General features: G+C 38.8%; 1 protein-coding gene across 6 annotated transcripts in view; it reads right to left on the minus strand.

Moving 5' to 3' along the window:
• PLEKHA8 (pleckstrin homology domain containing A8) overlaps window positions 1-25,031 on the minus strand; it is a 111,504-nt gene that overhangs the window by 16,982 nt on the left and 69,491 nt on the right. Inside the window, exon 14 of one of the 6 annotated variants that reach the window (XM_037027377.2) lies at window positions 17,294-21,472. The exons of 4 other annotated variants lie outside the window; for them this stretch is intronic. In XM_037027377.2, the coding sequence (XP_036883272.1) occupies window positions 21,275-21,472 (198 nt within the window). In that variant the 3' untranslated portion in view covers window positions 17,294-21,274. Of the gene's footprint in view, window positions 1-17,293; window positions 21,473-25,031 lie in introns of those variants that run through there. One more of the 6 variants, XR_005063778.2, reaches the window with a different exon arrangement.

The raw sequence follows: 25,031 nt of genomic DNA on the forward strand, positions 1-25,031 counted from the left end.
AAAAAAAAGTGTATCAAGGTTGTTGAATGTAAAACATATATAAAAGCAGTAATATTGTTATTCACCAGCAATGCAAAATATAATTTTAAAAATTAATTTTAATGCATTTTTTTAAAAAAGGTATATTTTCAATGGCAATAATAAAATATAAGGTACTTTGGAATAAATATAACAAAAGATGCACAAGACTTTTATGAAATTAAATGAATATAAAACTGTTGAGGAACATAGAATACCTAAATAGATGGAAATACAAACCATATTTATTGATGGGAAGAGGCAATTTTGTAGCAACAGTAGTTATGCCAAAAATCAGTCTAATAAATTCAGTGTAATTATAATAATAATTCTAACAAGATATTTTTCAGAACTTGACAAGATGATCCTTGAATTCATACAGAAGATTAAGGGGTGAAGAATAATCCCTTTTTAAGAGGGAAGACAAGGGGTGTGTGTGTGTAGGGAACTGATTCCAACAGAAATCAGTACTTTCTTAGCCCCACTAGTGCTTAGGCAAGTGGCTATCCAAAAGGAAAAAAATAAAATCAACCCAAGCCATATCCCACACACAAATAATTTCCAAATGGTTTAAAGATCTAAAGATGAAAAATTACAAAATTATTGAGAAAAATGTCACATGATGTTTTAGTGGTATTTGTTCCACTAATTTAAATAATAAAATATGTAATTATTTTGTAAACTGAACCCAACAAGTATTAATCATAATGGAAAAACTGAACATGGTCTTATATTAAAATTTAAAACTTGTCTTACAACAAAAGACATGAGATACAATTCTAAAAAACAAACAACCATCCAAGAGAAGATATTTGCTACTCAACCAACGTAACTAGAATTAAAAAGGAAAGCTAAACAGCCCAATAGAAAAATGATAAAGATTATCAGTACCAGCAATACCCAGACGAGACCTGAAGGTTCAGCAAACCTATGAAGCCATGCTCACCAGCCTGCTTTTTTCAGTCATTTGTATTTCCTCATTTGTGACTTATCTAATCATATTTTTTCTCACTTTTTCTATTGCATTTTGTGTATTTTCTGGTGTGGGAATTCTTCATGTTTTAAACTTGCTGTTTTGATTTCGTTATTCTGACCTTGCAATGTTGGCCCTGCTGTTTTAACCCTGTTGTTCCTCAGAACATGTTTTTTACTTAACTTCTTAAATTTAAATATGATTTACTCATATTCATAGTTGATGCTTTTTGATCCTAAGAAATCCTGCCTACCCCAAATTCACAAAAATACTGCCCTACGTGCCCTTGTAGAACCTTCAGGCTGTTCACTTTTACATTCAGTTCTATGGTCTGTCTTGAATTCCTTTTTGTGTGGTGTGCTGTACGGGTCAAGGTTCATTTTTTTCCCATATAGATAGGCAGTTGTTACAGCACATATTATTGAAAAGATCTTCCTTTCACCATTGAGTAACTTTGGCACTTTAACCAAAAATTGTGTAAGTGTGGGTTTATTTCTGAACTCTCTCTTGTTCCATGAGTCTGTACACCATACCATCTTGATTACTATAGCTTTAAGACTGTCTCTTTTTATTTTTTAAATTAAGGTATCATTGATATACAATCTTACAGTTTCATATGAGCAACATTGTGATTTCAAAATTCACCCATATTATCAATATAGACTGTCTCTTAATTAGCTAATATAATTTCTCCAACTTTGTTAACTTTCAAGATTGTCCTGGTTATTCCAGGTCCTTTACGTTTCCACATAAAATTTAGAACTATTTCATCAATTTCTACAAAATCCTACTGGATTTTTTTTTGGTATTATTAATGTACAATTACATGAGCAACATTATGGTTACTAGACTTCCCCTATTATCAAGTCCCCATCACATACCCCATTACAGTCCCTGTCCATCAGCATAGTAAGATGCTATAGAATCACTACATATCTTCTCTGTGTTGTACTGCCTTCCCCGTGTCCTCCCACCTCACCCGCCTATATTATGTGTGCTGATCGTAATACTCCTTTTTCCCCTTATCCCTCCCTTCCCACCCATCTCCCCCAGTCTCTTTTTCCCTTTGGTAACTGTTAGTCCATTCTTGGGTTCTGTGAGTCTGCTGCTGTTTTGTTCCTTCAATTTTCCTTTGTTCTTATACTCCACAGATAAGTGAAATCATTTGGTACTTGTCTTTCTCCACCTGGCTTATTTCACTGAGTATAATACCCTCTAGCTCCATCCATGTTGTTGCAAATGGTAGGATTTGTTTTCTTCTTATGGCTGAATAATATTCCATTGTGTATATGTACCACATCTTCTTTATCCATTCATCTACTGATGGACACTTAGGTTGCTTCCATTTCTTGGCTATTGTAAATAGTGCTGCAATAAACACAGGGGTGCATATGTCTTTTTCAAACCAGGCTCCTGCATTCTTAGGGTAAATTCCTACTATTGGTATTTTTTAAACAGTTTTATTAAAATATAATTCACATACTATCCAATTCACCCATTTAAAGTGTACAAGTCAAGTGTAAGAATTTGTGTATGCAATTCAAAGCATACAATTCATGCAATGATTTTTGGTATATGACTTTATTAATTGTAAACAATTGTGGTAAAATATATATAACATAAAATTTGACATTTTAATCATTTTTAAGTAAACAATTCAGTGGGATTAAGTACATTCACAGTATAGTTAATACACACATCACCAATATCTAGTCCTGGGGCATTTTTATCATCCCAAACATAACTTCTGTAGTATGAAATTACTCCCATTCCCCCTCCTCCAAGCCCCTGGTAATTTCCAGTCTACTTTCTGCCCCTGTGAATATTTTTACTCTAGATATTTCATATAAGTATAATCATTCAAGATTTTTCCTCTTGTGTCTGGCTTGTTTCATTGAGTATAATGTTTTCAAGATTCATTCATGTTATAGCATATATCAGAACATCATTTCTTTTTTACGGCTGAATAATCCATTGCTTGTACAGACCACATTTTGTTTGTCAATTCATCTCTTGATAGGCACTTCAGTTATCCTTTTGGCTAATGTGAATAATGCTGCAGAGAACATTGACATACAAGTCTGTTTGAGTCCCTGTTTCAAGTCCTTTGGAATCTATATCTGAGAGAGGAATTGCTGGGTCATATGGTAATTTCATGTTCAGCTTTTTGATAGCATCAAACTGTTTTCATAGCAGCTGCACCATTTGACATCCCACCAGCAATATACAAGGATTCTAATTTCTCCACATTCTTGCCAACACTTGTTATTTTTGTTTTGTTTTGTTTTTCATTATAGCTAGGTTAGTAGGTGTTAAGTGGTATCTCATTGTTGCTTTGATTTGCATTTCTCTAATGGGTAATAATATTCAATATCTTTTCATGTGCATACAGGCCATTTATATATCTTCTTTGGAGAAATATCTATTTCTCTTTTGTCCTTTTTTTACTTGGATTGTCTTTTTATTGTTGAGTTGTAAGTGTTCTTTGCATACCTTATCAGATATATGGTTTGCAAACATGTTTTCCTATTCTGTAGTTTATCTTTACACTTTCTTGACAATGTCTTTGATGCACAAGTCTTTAATTCTGATGAAGTCCAATTCATTTATTTTTTGTTGTTTGTGCTTTTCATGTCATAGCTACATGCTGGCATTTTTACTGGGATTGCACTGACTCAGATCAATTTTGGAAGAAATGACATCAGATACTGTGAATTATAATAGGAAATAATATATTTGGTGTTCTGTTTCTGGCACAGTGATCTTAAAACTTTTGGAATTTTCTAAGTTGTAAGAGTAATAACAGCATTTTGATATTCGTAACAAACCCCTTTCCACCACACCTGAGTTTGTTAATTAGGTGACTTTTGGAAAGCACCTAAGGGTGAGGGCTGATTGCCTCTACAATTATGTAGTTAGAAGGTTGGAACTTTAAGTCTCCCCCACCACTACCTCCAGACAGGGGAGACGGCTGGAGACTGAGCTCCATCACCAATGGCTGCTAATTTAATCAATCATGCCTACATATGAAGCCTCCATAAAAAACCCCAAGAGGATGGAGTTAGGAGAGCTTCCGGGTTAGTGAACACATGGAAGTGTTGGGCGAATGGCATGCTCTGTACCTTGCTCCATGCATCTCTTTCATCTGGCTGTTTATGAGTTACATGCTTTTATGATAAACTGGTAAATGTAAGTAAATATTTCTGAGTTCTGTGAACTTCTCTAGCAAATTAATTGAAACCCAAGAGGGGTGTTGTGGGAACCTCCAACCTATGCTGCTCTGTGAGAGGCACAGGTAACAACCTGGACTTGTGTGATTGGCATCAGAAGGGGGAAGGCAATCAAGTAGGACTTAGCCCTTAACCTGTATTATCTGACACCTTCTCTAGGTAGTTAGTGTCAGAATTGAATTGATTGTAGGACACCTAACTGGTGTCAGAGAATTGCTTGGTGGTATGAAAAAAGAAAGCATATGTTGAGACACCCTATCAATATCAGATCTTCAAACCCATGAAATGGTGTACCTTTCAAATTTTATTTTAGGTCTTTTCTATCTTATTTCAGAAATGCTTATAGTTTTCAGTGTAGAGGTTTTGTTCATGTTTTATTAAATTTATTCCTGATTATTTCATGGGTTTTATGTAATTTTAAATGGCACTGTTTTTCAAATTTCATTTTCTAATTGTTCTTTTGCTAATATGTAGAAATGAACAATTTTTTTTCTATTTTGATCTTGGGACCTGCAAAGATCCTAAATGTAGTATTCTTTGTAAAGTCCTTAGGGCTTTTGACATAACTCATTTGCAAAGAAAAGGTTTCATTCCTTCCTTCTCAATGTGTAGAATTTCTTTTCTTTTCTCTCCTTACTGCATTTACACTTACAACTCAACAATAAAAAGGCAATCCAATTAAAAAATGGACAAAAGAGAAATAGACATTTCTCCAAAGAAGATATATAAATGGCCTGTATGCATGTGGAAAGATGTTGAATATTATTAGCCATTAGAGAAATGCAAATCAAAGCAACAATGAGATACCACTTCATACCTACTAACCTGGCTATAATGAAAAACAAAATAACAACTGGTTAGGACAACTTTAATAATGAACAACAGTGATGTGGTGAGAGCAAACAGCTTTACCTTGTTTCTGGTCTTGGGGAGAAAACATTCACTGTCATATTGTTAGGTCTAATGCCACCTAGTGTTCTAGGTTGAATTGTGTCCTTCCAAATGACATGTTTAAATCCTAATTCCTGGTACGTGAATGTGACCTTATTTGGAAATAGGATCTTGGCAGATATAATCAAGTTAAGATATGGTTTTCCAGAATTAAGGCTGGCCCAAATCCAATGACTGGTGTTTTATAAGGAGAGAGAGGTTTGGAGGCACAGGGAGAAGACAGCCATATAAGGATGGAGACAGATTCTGAATTTATGCTGCCACAGCCAAGGGACATCAGGGATTGCTACTAACCACCAGAAGCTAGGAAGAGGTAAACGATCCTTCCCTCGAGCCTTCTGAGCAAGCAAGGCCCTCTCAACACCATGATTTTGGACTTCAAGCCTCCAGAACTGAGAAAATAAATTTCTGTTGTTTTAAGCCACCTAGTTTGTGGTTATGTGCTATTGCCCTAGGGAACTAATACACCTAATTTTGTAGTAAAAGCTGTTCAAGACTTTTAGGTTTTGTTATCTGGTTGTTCTGTTTTTATGTGGGAATTCAGAGATTGGAAGATTCTACTGCTGCTATTCCCATCTACCCAGAATCTTTCTTTACATCAATGATTTTAAACTTGTTTTATGGTCCGCAGTGTGGCTTAACTTAGTGAAAGTTCCATTTGTTCTTGACAAGTGTATGCATTCTGCAAATAGATGTAAGTGTTCTACAAATGCCAATGAGGCTGAGTTGGCTGACAGTGTTTGTCAGGCCATCAGTCACTTACAACCAAAAGTGCTAACTGGCACACCATCCCTAATGCCCCAACTTCACCACTACCCCCTCTGGGGAGCCTTTGTCCTGTGACCTCAACTAAAAGGACACACTACCTTCTCTGGGTCCCCAGAACAATTTTTTGTTTATTCTTCTTATAGAGCTTATATTACAATTCTGTTTCATAGCAACACTATTAAAGAACACGTCTTATCTCCTGTAAGTCTAGGGAAAGTAAATCCTGGGCAAAATACCTCTAAAAACCAAAATCGGTCAAAGGGAGGAATAAAGTTTAAAACCCGTTTATTGCTTACAAACTGCAGTCTGGGGCCTTCTCTCTTTCCTGCTCCAGCAGAAGCAAAACAGGCCCTCCCCTCACCTCTCAGGTACAGATAAGCCCTCCTTGCCCAGGTAATTACCCATTGATACAGGAATGAACTTCTCTCCACCCCTGAGGAATGGTACAAATCCACTAAAGCCATACTTCTCTCCACCCTTGAGTGTCTGTTGAAATGCAGATGTACTAAACCCAGGGGAGATATTCGGGAAATAGTACAATTTTACCCACATCTCCCTTCCTAGATTGTAAATTCCTGGAAGGCAAGGAGTGTATCTGATTCATTTCTGTGTCTGCAAGGTATGTATCACGTACCCTGCATACCACAGGAATTCATTTGTTTGCAGTGTTTGGTTTCTTGTCTGCTAATAGGAGTCAGTTTTACAATGCAGAGGCCAGCAAGGAACTGTCTTAGCTCTCTCTTTTGGTGTGTAATTAACATCTTATTTTCTAAAGCTCAAGAAATTTTGAGTAATTTTCTCTTCACAGAAACTTCTCCCACCAGTCCTGATTGTTTAGTGGATTAAATCAAGTAACTAAAAGCAACTTAAAGAGCCTTAAGTGTAATTTAAGTCATGACATTTTTGAACCAAGATGTCCTTCCTGATACTGTAATTTCTTTGTGTCTAGTTACTGATGAGGTCAGCAGAGAAGAGATTAACTACCTGTGAGAAACAGGTACCTTTTCTAACCACTCCACCATCACAACTTAATACTTGCTATGTGCCAGACACAGTGCTATATGCCATCAATGGATTCATTTCACATAATCCCCATACCAACACCATCTCAGACGGACACAAGGAAACAAAGACTCAAGGAATTAAATGCTTTGCCAAGGTGACCCAGATTGTAAATTTCAAGGGCAGGACCAGAATCCAGATCTGTCCATTTTGAGTTCAGCAGATTCCAACACGGGCCATATGAAAACCCCACCAAGTTTTTGCCTGTCCTGTGAGTAAGGCAACATGTCAGGTGACTTCCTCACACAGCCTCATTTAACCCTTGCAAGATCTTATGAGCAGGAAGTGCAATTTTATCCTTTTGGTTCACAGAGGAGAAAGTGAACCTTGGAAGTGAACCTGCATGCCCAGAGTTTCCCAGAGACGGTGTGACAGGGCTGAGATCCCACCCAGGGCTGCCTGATTCCCAGTCTCTGCTCTCACCTCCCTAAAGCCATCAGGACGTCGACTTTGCAGTCATCCTCCTGGGCCCACATCTCAGCGCTGCCTCTCACACGCATGCTCCTTGGGCAGATGGAGCAACAGTTCTAAGCCTGTTTTGCGCACATATAAATGGAGTTAATAATAGCAAATATTTTTTGGTTATCCTGAGGGATGAAAGAAATAATCTATATGAAATTCCTCACAGTTCTGGGAGTACGCAAATACTCATTATCATTATTTTATTAAAGAACAACGTAAAGGCTAACAGAGACTAAAAACTCAGCCTGATGCCTGGTGCTGCAGCAGAACCAAAGATTTATGACTTAATTGGGCCTCCACCTCCACCCCCAGGTAGCAGAAGTTTGGGCACGTTACTCAATTTTCTTCTGTAAATCACAAAATAACGTGTCCCTATATTTTGTGAAGGCAGAAAGCCGTGACAGAAAAGCGTGATAATCAGGCCAAAGGCATATGGTTTAGACTTCTTTGAAAATTTCTCAGTCTTCTTTCAGTTACAAGTGACAGAAACCTAATTCCAACTAGCACTAAATGAAGGGGGATGTATTATTCATATGACTGGGAAAGACAGGCATGGCCCCGGCCCCAGACAGGGTCTGATCCAGCACTCAATACCGTCATCAGAGCCACCTTCTTTCTTGCTCCTGCTCTGGCCTCTGTGCAGCCATTCCTTAGCACTCTGCTGCCCTCATATCCTCCGTTGCTGACCTCCATGTAGCCAAGGAAGGCAGGCTGCAGATGAGTCATTCTTATGCCCATCCCAGTCTGGCAACCCCAGAGGAAAGCAATAGTCTTAGCTCAGACTGCTGCAAGAAAAACACCTCAGTCTGGCTGGCTTCAACAACAGACATTTCCTTCTCCCAGTTCTGAAGGCTGGGAGTCTGAGACTAGGGTGCTGACATGGTTGGGGTGTTGGTGAGGGGCCTCCAAGGGGTCATGCCCTCACGTGGTCTTCCTTGGTAGTACACACACAGAGATCCCTTGTCTCCTCTTCTCTTTGTCATGGCACTGATCCTATCGTGAGGGTCCATCCTTATGACCTAATCTAACCCTAATTACCTCCAAAGGCCCCACCTCCTCATACTATCTCACTGGTGGTTGAGGTTTCAACCTAAGAATGGGGGCACAAACATGCACTTTGTAAAATGCTCAAATATTTAGTGCCAGAGAAGTCCCAGAAGTTCTGGATCATGCCCACTGCTGTGGCCAGAGGTCTGGGTGCTGTGACTGGCAGCCCACCTAGAACTCACAAGAGCAAAGGAGCAGTCACTCAAAGAAATGAGTATGTTCCAGAAAGAGAGGAGATAGGGCACAAAAATGTACTATGTCCTCTGGAGGTCCTATGGAACATGTCAGATCCATCTAATGCCCAGTTAGTCATTCTTCTGGAATCCTCTGACTGGGACACAGCCATGAAGCCTGGGAGCTAGTTCTAGGGCTAAGGCAAGGAATGAATAGGAAGTGCTGTAGTCTCCGTGGAAATGTGATGAGGTTAAGGTCTCCGCCTTGACGGTAACTGACATTCAGCACAGGGAGGGTACTTGCCCTACAGGCTGCAGTGAATCCTCCGTAAGAGCAGGGACAAGTGGCCCAAACAAGAAAAAGCTTATTTAGCCAAGAAAACTATAGGCATGATAGTGTTTAAAGTTTTACAGTAATGATTATAACTATTATTACCACTACAACCATTTTGAGAGCTCTTATGTTGTGCTAGACACTGTGTTATACACATTGTGCACAATTCCTGATTTGATCCTTATAACAATCTATTGCAATAGCTATTACAAACCATAGTATGAATCCACAGTATGAATTCCAGGTCTACAAGCCACTCACCATCTTTTTATACTAAACAAGTCGAGGATTTGGAGTTTTTAAAAACTCTTTGTGTGACGAGAGAGAGAGGTTCCTGAGTTGCTCTCCTACGTGCCCCAATAGAAATAAACCTTCCATGGGTTTCCACAAACATAACATTGAATGGTTGTTAAAACAAATGCTAACTGAATAAAGTTCATTGCTGCATTCTCTCATGTGCCGTTGCTGGCAGGTGAGTTTGAGCAGGATAAACTAGTACGGAATTATAGCTCTATTGCCCAACAATTTCACATGGGCAGGAAAAAAGTTAACATTTCATTTCCAAACTCACAGAACCACAAAGATAGAAACCTTTCAGCCCCTCCAATGAACTGCAGCCAATTCATGTGCAAAATTCTCATGTTGCTGAGGCTGTCTGGCGTCCTCTTGTAAGATGACTGTCAGCCACTCGCAATGGCTTCTTTTCCATTTTCTCATTTGTTTCAGATGTACTGGGCACGCCACTAGGTATCATACTGGTGTTCAGTTTTTCCTGTTATTCTCAAAAGAATCCAACACTTGTAAGTTCTATAAAATGGGATATTTAGATGAGCAGTAGCTTCATGTGGGTAAAGGAATAGTGGCTTATGAGAGAAAATAACCAGTGGGAAAAAAAAGGAAGTGTGGTGAGATTAAGTTAAAAATTTAAAGTACCATGCTAGGAGTTATAAAGGAAATGTCATTTTAAGAAGTAGCATATGCCAGGGGTCTACCCACCCTATACTACACTTTTTAGCCATGTTCTTTAAATACATACCCCCACCATCATTTTAAAATAAACAGCATGGCTATCAAACAAAGTCAAGCAATGTAATACAGGACAGAGAAAAGAGTAAAACAAAACCAGTATCCATGATTAAATACCCATCTAAAAAATAACCATCATTAACTTCAGTGGAATATGATTCCTAAATTTTTAAAAAACAGTTACAGATAGAAGGATAGAGGATATTTTTATAACATGGACTCATACTTATTTATATCATATTTCTAATCACATTAAAAATAGCATTTAGCTAATATGCATGTATTTAAGACAAGATAATAAATTGAACTGAGGCAATGATTAAATTTTAAATATTTTCTTTATCCCAAAAAGCAGGTATTTCTTTAAAAATCCATCCAAGCTTATTGAAAAAAAGATACATTTAAAGATAGTATCAACCCTGCTCTGAAAATAAGATGAGATTGACACTCTTATACTTCCTCTTCCCTAACACCAATCTATTAGTTATATTAATAAGGTTTGTAGTATTTGTGATCTGTGCCTATAATTCCCAGTTTGGTCTTGGTTCTTTCTTTATATGATTTTTTAAAATTAAGATATCACTGATACACAATCTTAAGAAAGTTTCACATGAGCAACAATGTGATTATTACATTCACCCATATTATCAAGTTCCCCCACCCACCCCATGCAGTCACCGTCCATCAGCGTAGTAAGATGCTATAGAGTCATTACTTGTCTTTTCCATGCTATCTATACTGCCTTCCCCGTGACCTACGTAAATTGTTAGTGCTAATTATAATACCCCTTAATCCCCTTCTCCATCCCTCCCCACCCCCTTCCCTATGGTAATCGCTACTCCCTTCTTGTGTTTGTGAGTTTGTTGCTTTTTTGTTCCTTCAGTTTTGATCTGTTGTTTTACTCCAACATGAATGAAATCATTTGGTACTTGTCTTTCTCCACTTGGCTTATTTCACTGGGCATAATACCCTCTAGCTCCATCCATGTTGTTGCAAATGGTAAGATTCATTTTCTTTTTATGGCTGAATACTGGTCTTGGTTCTTTATATAAATTCACCAGTCCTATTTCTACAAGCTCCTCCATTATTCAGTTATTTGATTCATCTCTTATCAAAAGGTTTCCTTAAGAAGGGCTCATGGGTGTTGTACTCTCTGAGTTCTTGCATGCTTAAGAGTACTCAGCATTATATCTGACAACTTGTTTGGCAATAATATACTTAAGTCACTTTTTTCCTATTCAGAACATTGGGCACATTCCTCCATTGCTTCCTGTCACTGAATCTTGTGGTGAAGAGTTAGAGACCCCTTGGTGATTTGCTCTTTCTGTCTCAGTGGTGAAGCTTTCTTCATTCTTGAAGTTCATTAACTTCACTAGGATTTGTTTTGGTGTCACGTGTTTTCTGTCAGATTTCCTAGAATATAATGCACTTTAAAATCTGAAGACTCATTCCATCATTTCAGAAAAACTTTACTGTATTGTATCTTTGAATTCTTTTTGATTGCTTTTTTGGGTGACCAATTATGTGTATGTTAGAATATCTTTGTCTTCATAAATTACCTCTTGAGAATAACTTTAATCTGTTTTTGAAATTCTTCATTCACTGCAGTCATCTCAAATATCAATTCAGTTTTCAAACATGTTTCTTGCTATTTCTAATTCATTTATTTGTTCCATTCTAGTATTATTTGGCTAAATTGTTTCCTTAGCTCTGCAATCTTTTTATCTTATTCTGCTGTTTAATCAGCTCATGTATAATGAGAATTCTGGATTTTGTAAATTCTCAGGGATTGGGGGCAGGATTAGGAGCCCTTTTCATTTGTCAGAAAACCTGGTCTTTTTCCTTGGTGATCATCTTTTGATGTTTAGGACATAATTACAAGGTTGGGCTCCTTCCATTGCTTCATTGTTGGTAAATTATTTTTTTTCTTTACTGGTTTTTACTTTTTAAATTTTTATTTATTTTGGTAGTTCACTTTTGTTAGGCACAGAGGGTTGGAGGTTCTGTGATCTGGTCTGTCTTACCCTTAAAGACCCCAAAGCACAATTTTAAAGGACTAACTCAGTAACTCTGGGCATGTCAATTTGGGTTGCATATTGGAATCACTGTGGAGATTTTAACAATACAAATGACAAGCTGCATTCCAGATACTGAATTAAGTGTCTAAAAAAAAACCTGGTTTTATTTGCTTATTTTTTTAAGGCCTTTCAGTGATTCTAATATACAAACAGGGCTGAAAACCATGAGCTGGATTTTGCCTTCTAATGCTTCATAATTTAATACACATAAGCACTATTTAAAAACATTTAATAACTGTATTAACAAAGGCAAAATACAAAAACCATATAAGTTATTTATACTCTGAGTGGTCAGTCACTCCGAATATTTCTTGAGCAGCCAAGGAAGCAGGAAGGACTAGATCAGCTTTGCTTCAAAATATTTGTATCTCACTAGACAATACAACTAACACACCTGAAAGAACCAGGGAGTATCATTTGAGGTAATGCCCCACTTCGAAGACAGTTTTGAATCCTCCCCTAGATAAGGAAGGCATTGTCAGGTGCTGGGCGCACTAACGTGAACAAGGCAAAGTTCATGATTTAGTGAGGGGGCGGAGGGTGGCTGCACCAGTAACTCAAACAGGCACCAAAGAATCAGTCCAGTTTCCACATAGTCACCCTTCCCAACTCTAAGTTCTAATTTATGCAGTGTTGTTTAGAAATGCAGAAGGTGTTTAGAGGTGAAACTGATGGCTGGGATTCCTTGTGTCTGGGCAGATTTTGAGGAGAGACTCAATCTGGGCCTTCAGGAAGGGGAAAGGTTGTTCCAAGTTTGTGAAGGAACTTAAACTACACATGGAATCATGAAGGATTTTCAGGTTTAGAAGACAGTGACAGGCAAAGCAGCTCAGAATTCCGAGATCATGGCTATACCTACTGGGAGTGTGGAGGCCGAGGCAGGCCATCATAACCAAGTGGGCATAAAAAGTGGAAGTGAGGAAGGAGTTTAGGGTGTCTGAATTTCTTGTCTGAGAGACTAGAATAATGGTGATGCCACTGATGACATAAGATGGTGAAGTTTAAGGGGCAACCACACAGATTTGGGGTTTCATATGAAGGCTAGATGATCAGGAGGCAGGTGGATCTGGATTGGAGCTCAAAGACCACAATCAGGTGGTCTTGACCTTCACCTCAAGTGTAATTTATTGGTTATCTGCCTGGAGGCTGCTATCTGAAGCCATGGAAATGAATGAACTTAGTAAGTTTGCAGGACAGTGAGTCTACATCAGCAGCCAGCTCCAAATCAGGAACCAGGTAGAGAGTCACTCCATCTCCCTCAGTGATTCACTAAACTCAGGGAAACAGGCTTGGTTAATGAAGCACAACAATCAGAGGACAGGTTGGGGGACTATCTAAGGTGATTTCAGGAAAGACTTTGAAGTAGGTTTTGACTTTAAAAAGATCTAAAAATTATTCAATAACTTGGACTGTCAAGCCAGTGAAAAAGACCTAAAATGGGCCACAAACTCAGTGTTAGCAAAGATGTGACAACTCTTTAAAGAGACTGTTCATACAGCAAGCCACCCAAATGTGGTCTGTCTTCAGTGCTGATGTCAGACCGTCAATACTCATCAATTCTCTATCAACCTGAACCACCCCTGCTCCAAATGTGTCATCCCCATTTTGTGATGACACTGTCCATGTGTGTGTATGAGCGTAAGAACAAATAAAAATATCAACCCTCAGTTGGTTCCACTCCTCCTTGCTCTTCTGCTTCCTCCGTCACTACTACTGAGCACAGATCTTCCAGGTGTATCCATGTTATTGTAGAATAATAATAGAACAGACCAGTACTCACAAATTGTACCAGTATTCACGGATTCTAGAAGAACAGCAAGCAGATGTAGCCTCTCCTCAGCTGGTCCCTCATTACCACAAGGCACCTCTACTCCCCTACCCATTGGGAGTCAAGACAGATCTTCAAACAGGTTCTCTTTTTGAAACCACTTTGGTTCATCCTTCAGGAGGCTAGTCTTTCCATGGTTCCCAGGCACTCCAGAGGGTGGAGCTGAGCCACAGGAATTGATTCTCTTCACACATTCCCTATCTGTGCACACTGCCCCGGATAGGTAGAGAGAAAACAGGAGGTAGATAGCTGGTCCTTGTAGTCATGTCTGGCAGTACTAACATTTAAGATTTGTAAGAACAAAGCCATTACAAAAATCTCCTTGGGGTTTTGTGGGGGAGCTGCCCATAACTTAGAATAAACATCGGCCACAGACTGACTTCAGGTCTGGACAGGCACTTCCGTTTTACACAGCAAGGATGGTGGTGGTGGTGGCTCTTACGTCTGTCTGGTTTTTTTTGTTGTTGTTGTTTGTTTTGTTTTTATCGCCACCCCCACCCGTCACTTTGGTTTTTCTTTAAGATTTTCCCATATTCAGTGTGGAACACAGATACACATGTCAGTGATGGCTTCAGGGAACAGAAGCCCATTAAAAGCAATGTAATGAAAAGGTTGGAGCCATACTGTAAAGTCACAGATGTCTCAAGGGGAGGAATCCTCAGGTAAGAAAGTAGATCTCCTGAGAACTTGAAGTAGGAAAGGGAAAGCCAGCTTTCAAGGAACGTTTGTTGATGGTCTGGTGACTACACAGCTTCTCATCCTTGCTTCTTAATGCAACTATACCATCTTTTCTCTTTCTCTACTTTCTTTTCTTTCTCCTCTTGCATGTGGTCTAATATGGCCACTCTAGCTCAGACTCCACATGGCCATTTTGCTCAAGCATCCACCACTCATTACTTCTTTCTTTTCCTTCAGTCTCCCTCCCCTCAATTCTAATTGGCTCAGCTGATAAAGAGGTGCCCAGAGAGGAGGGCTAACATGGGCAATAGGTGGGAAGCTTCTCTGAGGAGGGAGTGTGGACAGGATAGCACCCCAATGCCGGCCACACATATCTATCTTCAGCTATCTTAACATCAACCGTCAAGTATGTAACAGAGAAAAATCTGACAAGTTCAACCCTACTTTGGCATCATCAAGTGATTTAGGCAAAATAGTATCTGCTATTAATGCAAACTCAGGAACCACACAGCTACTCAAACATTATGTGTAGTTAATTCATTTATCTATTCTGCATTTGTGGTTTCTCTGAAAACAGAATTAAATCAGGCCAAAGAACACAGCCACCCAGGAAAGGAGCTAGTATTTCTAGAGTGATCAGAACATGCAGGGCAATGCAATTACAGAGGTCTTTTCAAGCTTTATTTCTTGTTTAGGTTTTGAACAATTTTATAAAGATTGTGGAGCTAGGCTGCCTGAGTTTGTAGCCTGGCCCTACTCATCAGCTGCAGGATCTTAAGGATCTTAGGCAAGGGGCTTTCCCAATATGTGTCTTAGTTTTCTCATTTATAACTTGAAGATAACATTATTGGCCCCTATACAGTGATCAGGAGGATTAAATGTGTTAATATTTGTAATGGGCTTAGAATGATGTCCAGCAAATCATACGTGTTCCATAAATGATACTTATTATTGGCATAATCAATTATGCAAAAAACACACAAAAATCGTTAAGAGAAACACTTGACAAGATACTTTAAAAATAAGTTTATTATAATTAACGAATATAAAATCCAACAGATGTTTTCAAACATTTTTGCAAAAAAAGTAAAACCCTCCCTTGTTCCCCCATCCCCACACGATACAGAGTAAGAACTTGGACAGAATTTTACATGAAACCTAAACATGAAATTCCTCATTCATCAGTTGGTCCTAAAAGGCTCTGACAGATTAGATTCACTATATTCTAAATAAAGGATCATTAAAATTAAGAAATCAACAAACCACTTGACACTGGCTTTCTACTGTCATGATGCTCATTCAAAGTGCTGGAGCACAAAAACAGGTAGCATAAGACTATGTGTGACAGATATTAAAAGTGCATGGATCTATGAAACCACAAACATTGGAGATAAGAATACTGGGAGTGGAATTAAATGCTGACTTAAAATATTAAACCAAGGCAATCTATGTACATTGTAGCCTTTGGCATCTGGTCTAATGTGTTTCTTCTTTATAGAGACTTCATTTTGTTCAATCTATTAACCAGATTAAATTGACCTTAACACAAGTCTCATCTGACACAGATTGTCCACAGCCAATTTCACATGAGGTAGTTGGGGCTGTTTATTGACATTCTAGTGAAATTGTCATGACAAACGGGACTCACACATCAAACATGCCACGGGACTGGCTCATTAGCCTTCTGGGAAGCAAGAGAATTTCTTCCAATTCATTCTTCTTGTCATCACTTGACTTCATATACACCTATAAAGAGACACCCATACACAGGAGTCTGTGCGGATGACATCAGCTTTGCAAGAGGTACCAGCCCTCCCAGGGTGGTTTCTGTTCATAAAGCGCTGGGAAGAAATACTGACCACACCTTAAAATATATGTAATAGAAAAGATCCTAAAACAAGCAGGATATCTCTCTTATTAACATTTTTTCATGTAGCTTAGCTGGAAATATTTGTTCACTCTGAAAGAGAAGTGATGTGAAAGGGTAACCGAAGAATTTTGAAAACTTTTGCATTACAGAGTAGTGGTATGTTTTTTCCTTTTAATGCAAGGCTATATGAAAACTGTGGAGGAGAAAGATCAATGCATGCGTCAACTGTACCGATTGCTCAATCATGCCCTGGAGTGCCTTAATGCGGCAGTGCAATGACAAATCATGCAAATAGCCTCCATACATAGGACTACTGACTGCAACAGGATGGGAATTAGGAACATTTACAAAGATGGTCTAGTGAACAGTATGTTCATGGAGTCACTGGAAGCACTCCTAACAACCTTGTAATAGATAAGCAGTCTTAAAATGCCACTGGAGAGCTAGTGAATATTTGTTTTAGTTATTATGAAATCCCTGAGTAAGCAACTGCATATTACAAAGGGACATTCAGAAGTAGAAAGTTTTTTTATATTAAGCTCCCTATATATACTTAACGGGGACACAGGTTTGCACTCAAGTTTGTGAATGGACTGTACCAGACCACAAGAGCATCTGAAGTCAGGCCTTCCAAGACCAAACACATTAGCATGGCTAACAGCTTACAGCTTACAGTATACTGTACTTAAAAATTCTGAATAAAAAAATATAAAAAAAGGTAGACAGTTCACCTTGAAAACAGAAATGAAATGTGGGGGTATGGAAGCTGAAGAGTTATAAAACCTATGACTAAAATCAGAGGCAAATATTTTTAATCAGTGATTCAGAAATACGCCATTATGTAACCAGCTTCTTTTAGGATGTGGTAGTTCAGTGGGAAAAAAACATGAAAATTATTTTCCTTCAGAAAGTTTCCAAAATGCCTAATGTCACTGTATATTTCTCATGACCCTGACTTTATTATCTTAAATGATGTTTCTTCATATATATGATTTTTACAGATTAAATTTCCTTAATAAGATACCTCTTACTTCAGCTCTTTTACTTCAAAAAAAAAAAAACAAGTGTACTTTATTTATTGCTCCCTATCACATATTTTTAATTTTCTAGAAAATATAAAGTTAAAGCATTAACATTTTCGATCTGTGTATATATATAATTAATTAAAAAGAGAAGACTGCCAACTTTTCTAATAATGCTCATCTACTAACAGATCACCTTTATTTGATGCCACCCATCATGGCAACCACCTACTTTACAGCTACCAATAGGAGCATGGGTTCTTTGAGAAGCTCCTGCAGTCTGGGAGGGACAGCAGGGCTGCTGAAGAATGGGGCAGAATAGCTAAAAGGTGGGGTGGGGTGGGGGCTTATTTGCTGGTTGCACTGCTGTCAATCTTTAGTAACAAGGAAGAGAGAGAAACAACAAGGCTGAACTGTGGAATTCAGCAATCCCTCATTACAGAATATGAGATTTGGGGAAACTTTCAGCTCAGAATGACACACAAGTAATAATGATAAGGTGCCTCAAGCCACTCCTTATACACCCTAACAAACACCACCTTTCAAAGTAAACTCCCTGGGGACCAAGATGCCCCACTTCTAGAATTCCTTGCAGAGCTGGATCAAGAGCTGGATGAGAAAATCATCTTCAATTCATAGTCACAAGTTGGATTTGTTCCCAAAAGATATCCCTCCAATTTAACATTGTCACCAGGATTAGCTATAATGAATCAAATTTGCTTTCAAAGGACAAAAAAATTGCTGTCATCAAAAGGACTTTGTTCAGTTCGACAAATACACATTTATCTCTCCTACGTATAAAAGCTTGGCTTCTCCTATGGGGGAAAGTGTAGATGTGATGAAATTATGGAAGCCCCTGTAAGGGGTCATCCAAATGTTTCTTAGTAGCTTCTACTAATACCTAGAAGATACAGTAGCTTTCTCTTCAGGATCTCATTAAAGGTTACTCTACAAAAGGAATCCTAAGAATGTTTGGAGCAATGAGAGCCATGTGATTACTCTGTCTAGCATTTTCTCATCACCTCTACCTGCCAGGGTCAAAGAAAGCTTAGATGTCCCAGAAATCTTGGCAGATTATGGACAGAAGGCCTTAACTATTTGTTTCTCTTTGTCTCCTTCTTAGATAGTAACTGCAAATTAGCACAAATTACGACTTTAATGAAAATAGATATGCAAATACTGTAGATCTAGGAAGAAGCTCTGACTGTGCCAAACTTCATATCAAGTTGAATTTATTGTCCATTATTAGGTTAAATTTCTAGTTATTTTTATGTAAGGACACTCATAGCTTTATGCATCTTAGGCAAACTTACTATGCTCCCATGAGGAAAATACCTATGAAAAGTATTATCCCCTTTCTGTAGGGTTGGAAAAATAGTGAGCAGAAACTGTAACTTATTCAAGCTATTCTGATCTGGGACCCAATGATCCCAGAAAATATTAAACTCCTCTTCCCATGAAAATTGAGGTACACTAAGGCAGTACCTATATAAATGGGAAATGACCATGCTGAACAGCTTTCTTTTTGTGTATTCAGAACCTCAGTGGCAAATCTGAGGTCTTCCCAGAGTGCGCACCCAGTCTCCAGAGACCACCTGAGCTCACCTGAGATGACAGAAAGCACTAGCATTTGCTTAGACCAGTCATGCTTCACAATGTCCACAGCATCCCTTCCCAACAGCACAATGTGTGAGTTGTCTTCATTCAGGGTACGAGCAAAGACTGGCTGCCCTTTCCTTTTTCCCTTTTAGGAAACTATCCCAACGGCAGGAAGTCTGAATTACCTCCTAGTCCCACCATCATGGCCACAACAGCCAGAGAAGGAGATCTATACTAACTACTCAAGGGAGCAGGGGAAACAACACACATGCCTGGGCAGCCGCCAAAGGCAAGTGCTCAAATACAAAAGAACCAGCATCATTTTATTGATGTTTTCCCCCCTTGTCTCAAAATACCTGATGTTGCTTTTCTAAGCTGAAGCATTTTCCAGAAGTCCTTATGTGAGCAGAGTACCTGCTTCGTTAATGTGAGCCATATAAAATGCCCATTTGCTTGAAGCCGGTGAAGGCAAAATCAATACCCCTCCCTACATTAACCTCTCTGTGTAAGGAGGGGGTTCTCTTTGCCCCAGAACAGCATCATCTGGGGCTGCTAGGGAGCATTACCTGTGCCCCTCAAAGGAACTCCCCTGCTACTCTGGGGGACTACCTCTGCTGGAACTTCCCTTCTAGCTACTATAAGCAAGGAGCTTCTAATGGGAAGGCCCCCATGACTTCTCTCCCAGGCCTGCTCTAGGGCAGCCTGCCCTACTGAGAGACTAGGGCCGCAGTCCTGATGTCAGGAGAAGGCCTTTTCAGGAGAAGGCCTACACAAAGTTGTTTTAAGAAAGACTTAAATCTCACCTTTAAACTTTGACATGTCCCAAAGCTTTTGACATTGATAAACAGCAGCATTTAGCTTGCTCTGCACTATTGATGATTAAACCAAGACTGACCAGAGAGCACATCCCCTAATGCAACCTGAAGGCCTGCTGGAGGGGTGCCAGTGTTGGTTCAATTAAGAAAGCTGCTGAGTAAACTTGCTCTACTTCTCACTCTCTAACTATTTTATTTCAACAATAGCTCTTCTTCTTTAGAAAAAAGTACACATCATTTAGTTTATGCAGAAGACTGGAATACTGTAAACTACAATTTAATCTCATGGTTCTTCAACCCTGTGTGCACTAGAATCATTTGGAAAGTTTATTCAAATGCACATTCCTAAGTCCTACCCCCACTATTCTGGTCCTTCAGGGAAGGCTTCTGGTCCTTCTAGGGTAAGGCCTGGGAATTTGCTTTTTGAACACGCACTCCATGTGATTTTGATGCAGAGGAGTTCCAGATCACACTGAGAATCACCTGGTTCCTCTATGCAGAGGCTGTGTGACTAGGAGTAAATCCCTCAACCTCTAAACCTTACTTTTCAGACTGGGTAATAATCCCTGTATATCACAGTTTCACTTGAGAGTCCAACTGAGATAATACATGGGAAAGCATGCTGGCAAAGGGTGGGCACCACACAGGGGTCATCCTGGAAGACCTGTCCCACTCCTCCCATACCATCCTCCAGCTTGGGGTTAGGACATCTCACCCATAAAAAGGGAAGGTGTTCCTTGTTTATGTCTTCTGTTCTCACACAGACATGGTCACACCAGTGCCCTGAACACCCTGACTACACAGGCTCTTCTCACCGACAGAGTGACAGAGAGGAGGATTATCTGAAGAACACGTAGGAATAGCAAACTACATTTCAATAGCTTCAACAAGGGGCTTAGCTCTCAACAAAATTTTAATCTAATTCTAGGTTGTTGAAAGACTGGCTATTAGTCATTGTCCTTGATACAGAATTTGTTCATTTTCAGATTGGGTTTGGGTGGCCCATTAAAATGACAAGCTAAAAACAAATGAAACAAATACCAACAAATTCATTTGTCAAATCTTGATGTTCAAGTCTGTGTAACGGCTATGATTTGGTTCCCAGAGGCCCTCTGAACTGAAATATATAGCACCTTGATTTTTATACACACAAAACACAACGCATTAAAAAAAATTATATATAAAAGCACTAGGCTTTGCCTCCTCCTCTCCAACCCCTATCAAGGAAGGAGCTGGAGAGAGTAAGGAGTTGCAGCTGCTGCTGGAAATTAAGCAGGGCAACAAAACACTTCAGCAAATTTTATTCCCTGAAGTTAGGAGGTGGTGCTTTCCTGCAGATGTCATACCACCTCATCAGACTCCAGACCGTGGACCTCGTATAAAGTGTCCAGTATTGCCAGCTGCTTTTCCATGGCAGGGAGGTAAAGGCTGAGGTCCCTCTGCATCCCAACACTGAAAGCTGCTTTCTGGTGGTCGCCTTCCTTTATGGTTAATGCGGCCACAAAATCTTCATAGGATGGAGCTGCCCTCAGAGCTAACTGCAAAAGAACTGCTGGTGAGAAACTGCATCACATCTCTCTCTCCTCCATGTTTTACTCTTATGCACCAGTGCATGCATGCACACATGCTCACCCAAATACACAGAGCTGAGGAGAGCAAGAGCAAAAAAAATAGGAATATATCCTTCCAATTCATGGACTCTAAAATCATGTTTCATGCATCAAATCAAATAATTTTGAGGCTGGAAGAAGCAAGTATGGACTTGGGCCATCTTGAGGATGTAAAATACCACCAAGTCAGGGAAAGCTGAGCAAAAAACAGTTGAGAAAAGCTTCTTCCTCATTCACGGACTGTTCGCCTTGAATCCTCAGAATGTACAACTATACACATTGTTGCTACCATAGTCTTTTTTCACATGGCCACCCTTCCAGGCCTCCTCATTCTCCTATCTGTGGCTCATCTCTGTATGTTTTTCTTTGCAAATTATTTATTATGTGCCAGGTGGGTAATATTTCCCCCACATGGATAATATTTCCTTTGCATTCCTGCTTATTTTCTAAAAAAGGGAGTAACATTTGTTGTTTGCTTGTGCACCGATGCCTGAATGTATTTTATCCCAGTTAATTCTTCTAAAAACCCTGTACAGTTTACATCCCTATCTTACAGATAAATATCACAGAGCTAATGAGTGCCAGGGCCAGGATCTGAACTTAGAACTGTTGGTGCTTTTTCAGCGAAACCTTCACACCAGACCACTTTTCTGATGGAAGATTTCCTGGTGTCCTTATAGCTCTCCTCCCTTTGCAGGCCAACTGTGTCCTAAACTTTCTAAAATCTGCTGTCTGGTCTCCACAGGGTCGGCTTTGAGATCTCTGGAGACTTTTTAGAATCTTGAATTATATAATGCTTTCTTGGGCTTCCTTATACTTTGGAAGTCTTTGAGAATCAACCCTCCTCACTTTTGCAACTGTAGAGTGACTGGCATTATCATGCAGTGGTTAAAGCACAGGCTTGGCTGAAGGAGATCTGGACTTGAATCCCGTTATCTTTTACATACTAGTTTGAGAAATTTAAGCAAGGTGCTTAACCTCCTAGAACTTGTTTCCTCATCTATAGTTGAGGACTGATACCACTTTCCTTCCTTGAAGGATTAATGGGATATGTATGATGCGTTTAGCTCACTGCCTTGCCCACAGTAAATACTCAAATAATGAAAGGAGTACAAGGGAGAGTAGAGAATGAAGGAAAGGCAATTATCTAAAAATATGTGAGAAAAATCTCCCAGAACTGAAGGATAGAAGTCTCCAGGTTTAAAGACCTACAAGTGCTCAGCATCAGAATAATAAAGACCAAAAGAAGAACATCATGAAATTTTAGAATATGAGGGTAAAGAACAGATCCTAAGAACACCCAGAAGGGGTGAGGAACCATTTATATACAGTGGAACAGGAATTAGAATGACATTAAATTTTACAATAGTGACAGTGGAAGCCAGAGGACAACAGAGGAATGCCTTCAAAATACTGAGAGAAAATTATTTTTAAGCTAGAATTCTATACCATCCAAAGCATCACTCCAGAGAAAAAGGGCAGAATGAAGACATTTTTTCAGGTATGCAGGAACTCAAAAATTTAGCTCCCTTTTACACTTAGGAAGCTACTGAAGGATGGTTCTCACCAAAATGGGGGATTAGATCAAGAAATACGAGGTGTTAGGACCTGGGAAGTAAGATTAGGGTGGGCTGGGTATTCAATATAGGAAAACTTGTGGAGAAAACTAGGACAATAGCAGTACAATAAGCCAGAACAATTAATTCAGACTGCAATACGAGTCGACAGAGTTTTGGAAGAGAAGTTTAAAAAAAAAATAATCACAGATAATCTGATACATTTGTGAGTTCAGAACAGTGGTGATTTGAGAGATCTGATGTACAGAAAAAAATATAAAACTTGTAAGAAAAAACAAAACAGATCACAAAATTTTGGCTTATCATAATGTCAACTTGTGATATAATTATATTGGGAAGGCAGAGGCAGGAGAGGTGAGGTAGTGATAGCAAAATCTAAGAAAGCTAAATTCTAATCTACAACAGAAAGTCAACATTAGTGACTAAAACTGGTAAGGCCACAAAGAACAGTAAACATTTTTAGAATTATGGAGGTATTGGAAGAGACAGCTCTGGTAGTTAGAAGTGGCAGCCTTTTTGGAGTGAGTCTGGGCAATAGGGAGAAGGCAGGGACTGCTATTTTTTGTTATAACCGTTCTGGAATTTTTGACAAACAGAACAGAACTAAACAAAGCAAAACAGCAAAACCCTATGTATATATGTTTAAGTAAAATTAAAAAATGTTTAAGTTTCTCCAGAGTGGGGCCCAGAACTAAAGGCTACTGGATGATTCTGATACAGCCAATCTACTGGGGAGCCAATGCAGAACTTGGTTGAAGACGAAAAGGTGAAATGATGGATGGCTGGTAACCACTCGGAGGCACAGCCCTGGACTGGGTGTCAGTTCTGCAGATTATGACTGAAAACAAAAGCTCACCATGTGGCTGGTAAATGACTCAAATTCCTTGAGTGTAAAAGATGTTTTCCTGATCAACTGAGATCAGTTAAATGAATTTGCCCCTAATTAGTATACTCTATAAACTTTCCAAAGGAGGGATGACTTGGAGAGTAATAGAAAGGCTGAAATGACCAATCTAGCTCCTCTACTGATAAGGCTATTGCCAAATGTTTGTAATCAATTTTAATCTATTTTATTATAAACTGGCAACTTTAGAAATTACTATCAGTGATATCAAGAGCCTTAAAAATGTTCTTACTCTATAACTTTGGGTATTATTGCCTCATATTTTTATATCTCAGGTTTCTTTTTCTTCAAGTGGGGAAAATAAGAGAACCTATTTCAGAGTTGTGACATTAATAACTTTTTGTAGGTACAGAACTTAAAATGTCTAATGCATGGTGAATACTCACAATTCTAAGTTGTGGTAGTTCTTGGTACTAGACAGCAATTCTACTCTAGGAAACTTTTATGAGAAAATAAGTTTATAAACACCTATGAGTAAATATGTATTTATGGAAAAATATAAAATTAAATAGCACAATACTTAAAGGAGTATGTAAAAAATATTTTTAAAAAGCTAAGAAGGTAAGACACAAAAATGTTAAAAACTGTTATTCTGGACTAATGAGAATATGGACAGTTTTAATTATTATCTTACTATTCTTCCATGATTTCTGAAACACTTTATAATGAGTCTAAATTACTACATACTGGAGAAAATAAGTTAAAAAGTACTTTTGAAGACTGATACTTATGATAAATTTTCTGCTATAGTTGCATTCTTGTTGGCAATACCTCCTGGATCATTACTATTTCAGGAGTAAACTCAGTTTTCTATATTAAGAAAAAAAAACCCCACTACATTAATGTTTCTTGTAACCAGGGCACCTCAGTGTTTTTATGCTGTCATCTCACCAAGGGAATTTGCGTGTCAGGCACCAACAGGCAATCACAGTGTTCACTCAGGGAGATCGATAAATGTAGCAGCATCCACGGCCTAATTACTCACTAGCAGCTTCTCAATTACTTT

The sequence above is a fragment of the Manis javanica genome, chromosome 6, assembly GCF_040802235.1.
Source record: "Manis javanica isolate MJ-LG chromosome 6, MJ_LKY, whole genome shotgun sequence".
Lineage (NCBI taxonomy): Eukaryota > Metazoa > Chordata > Mammalia > Pholidota > Manidae > Manis > Manis javanica.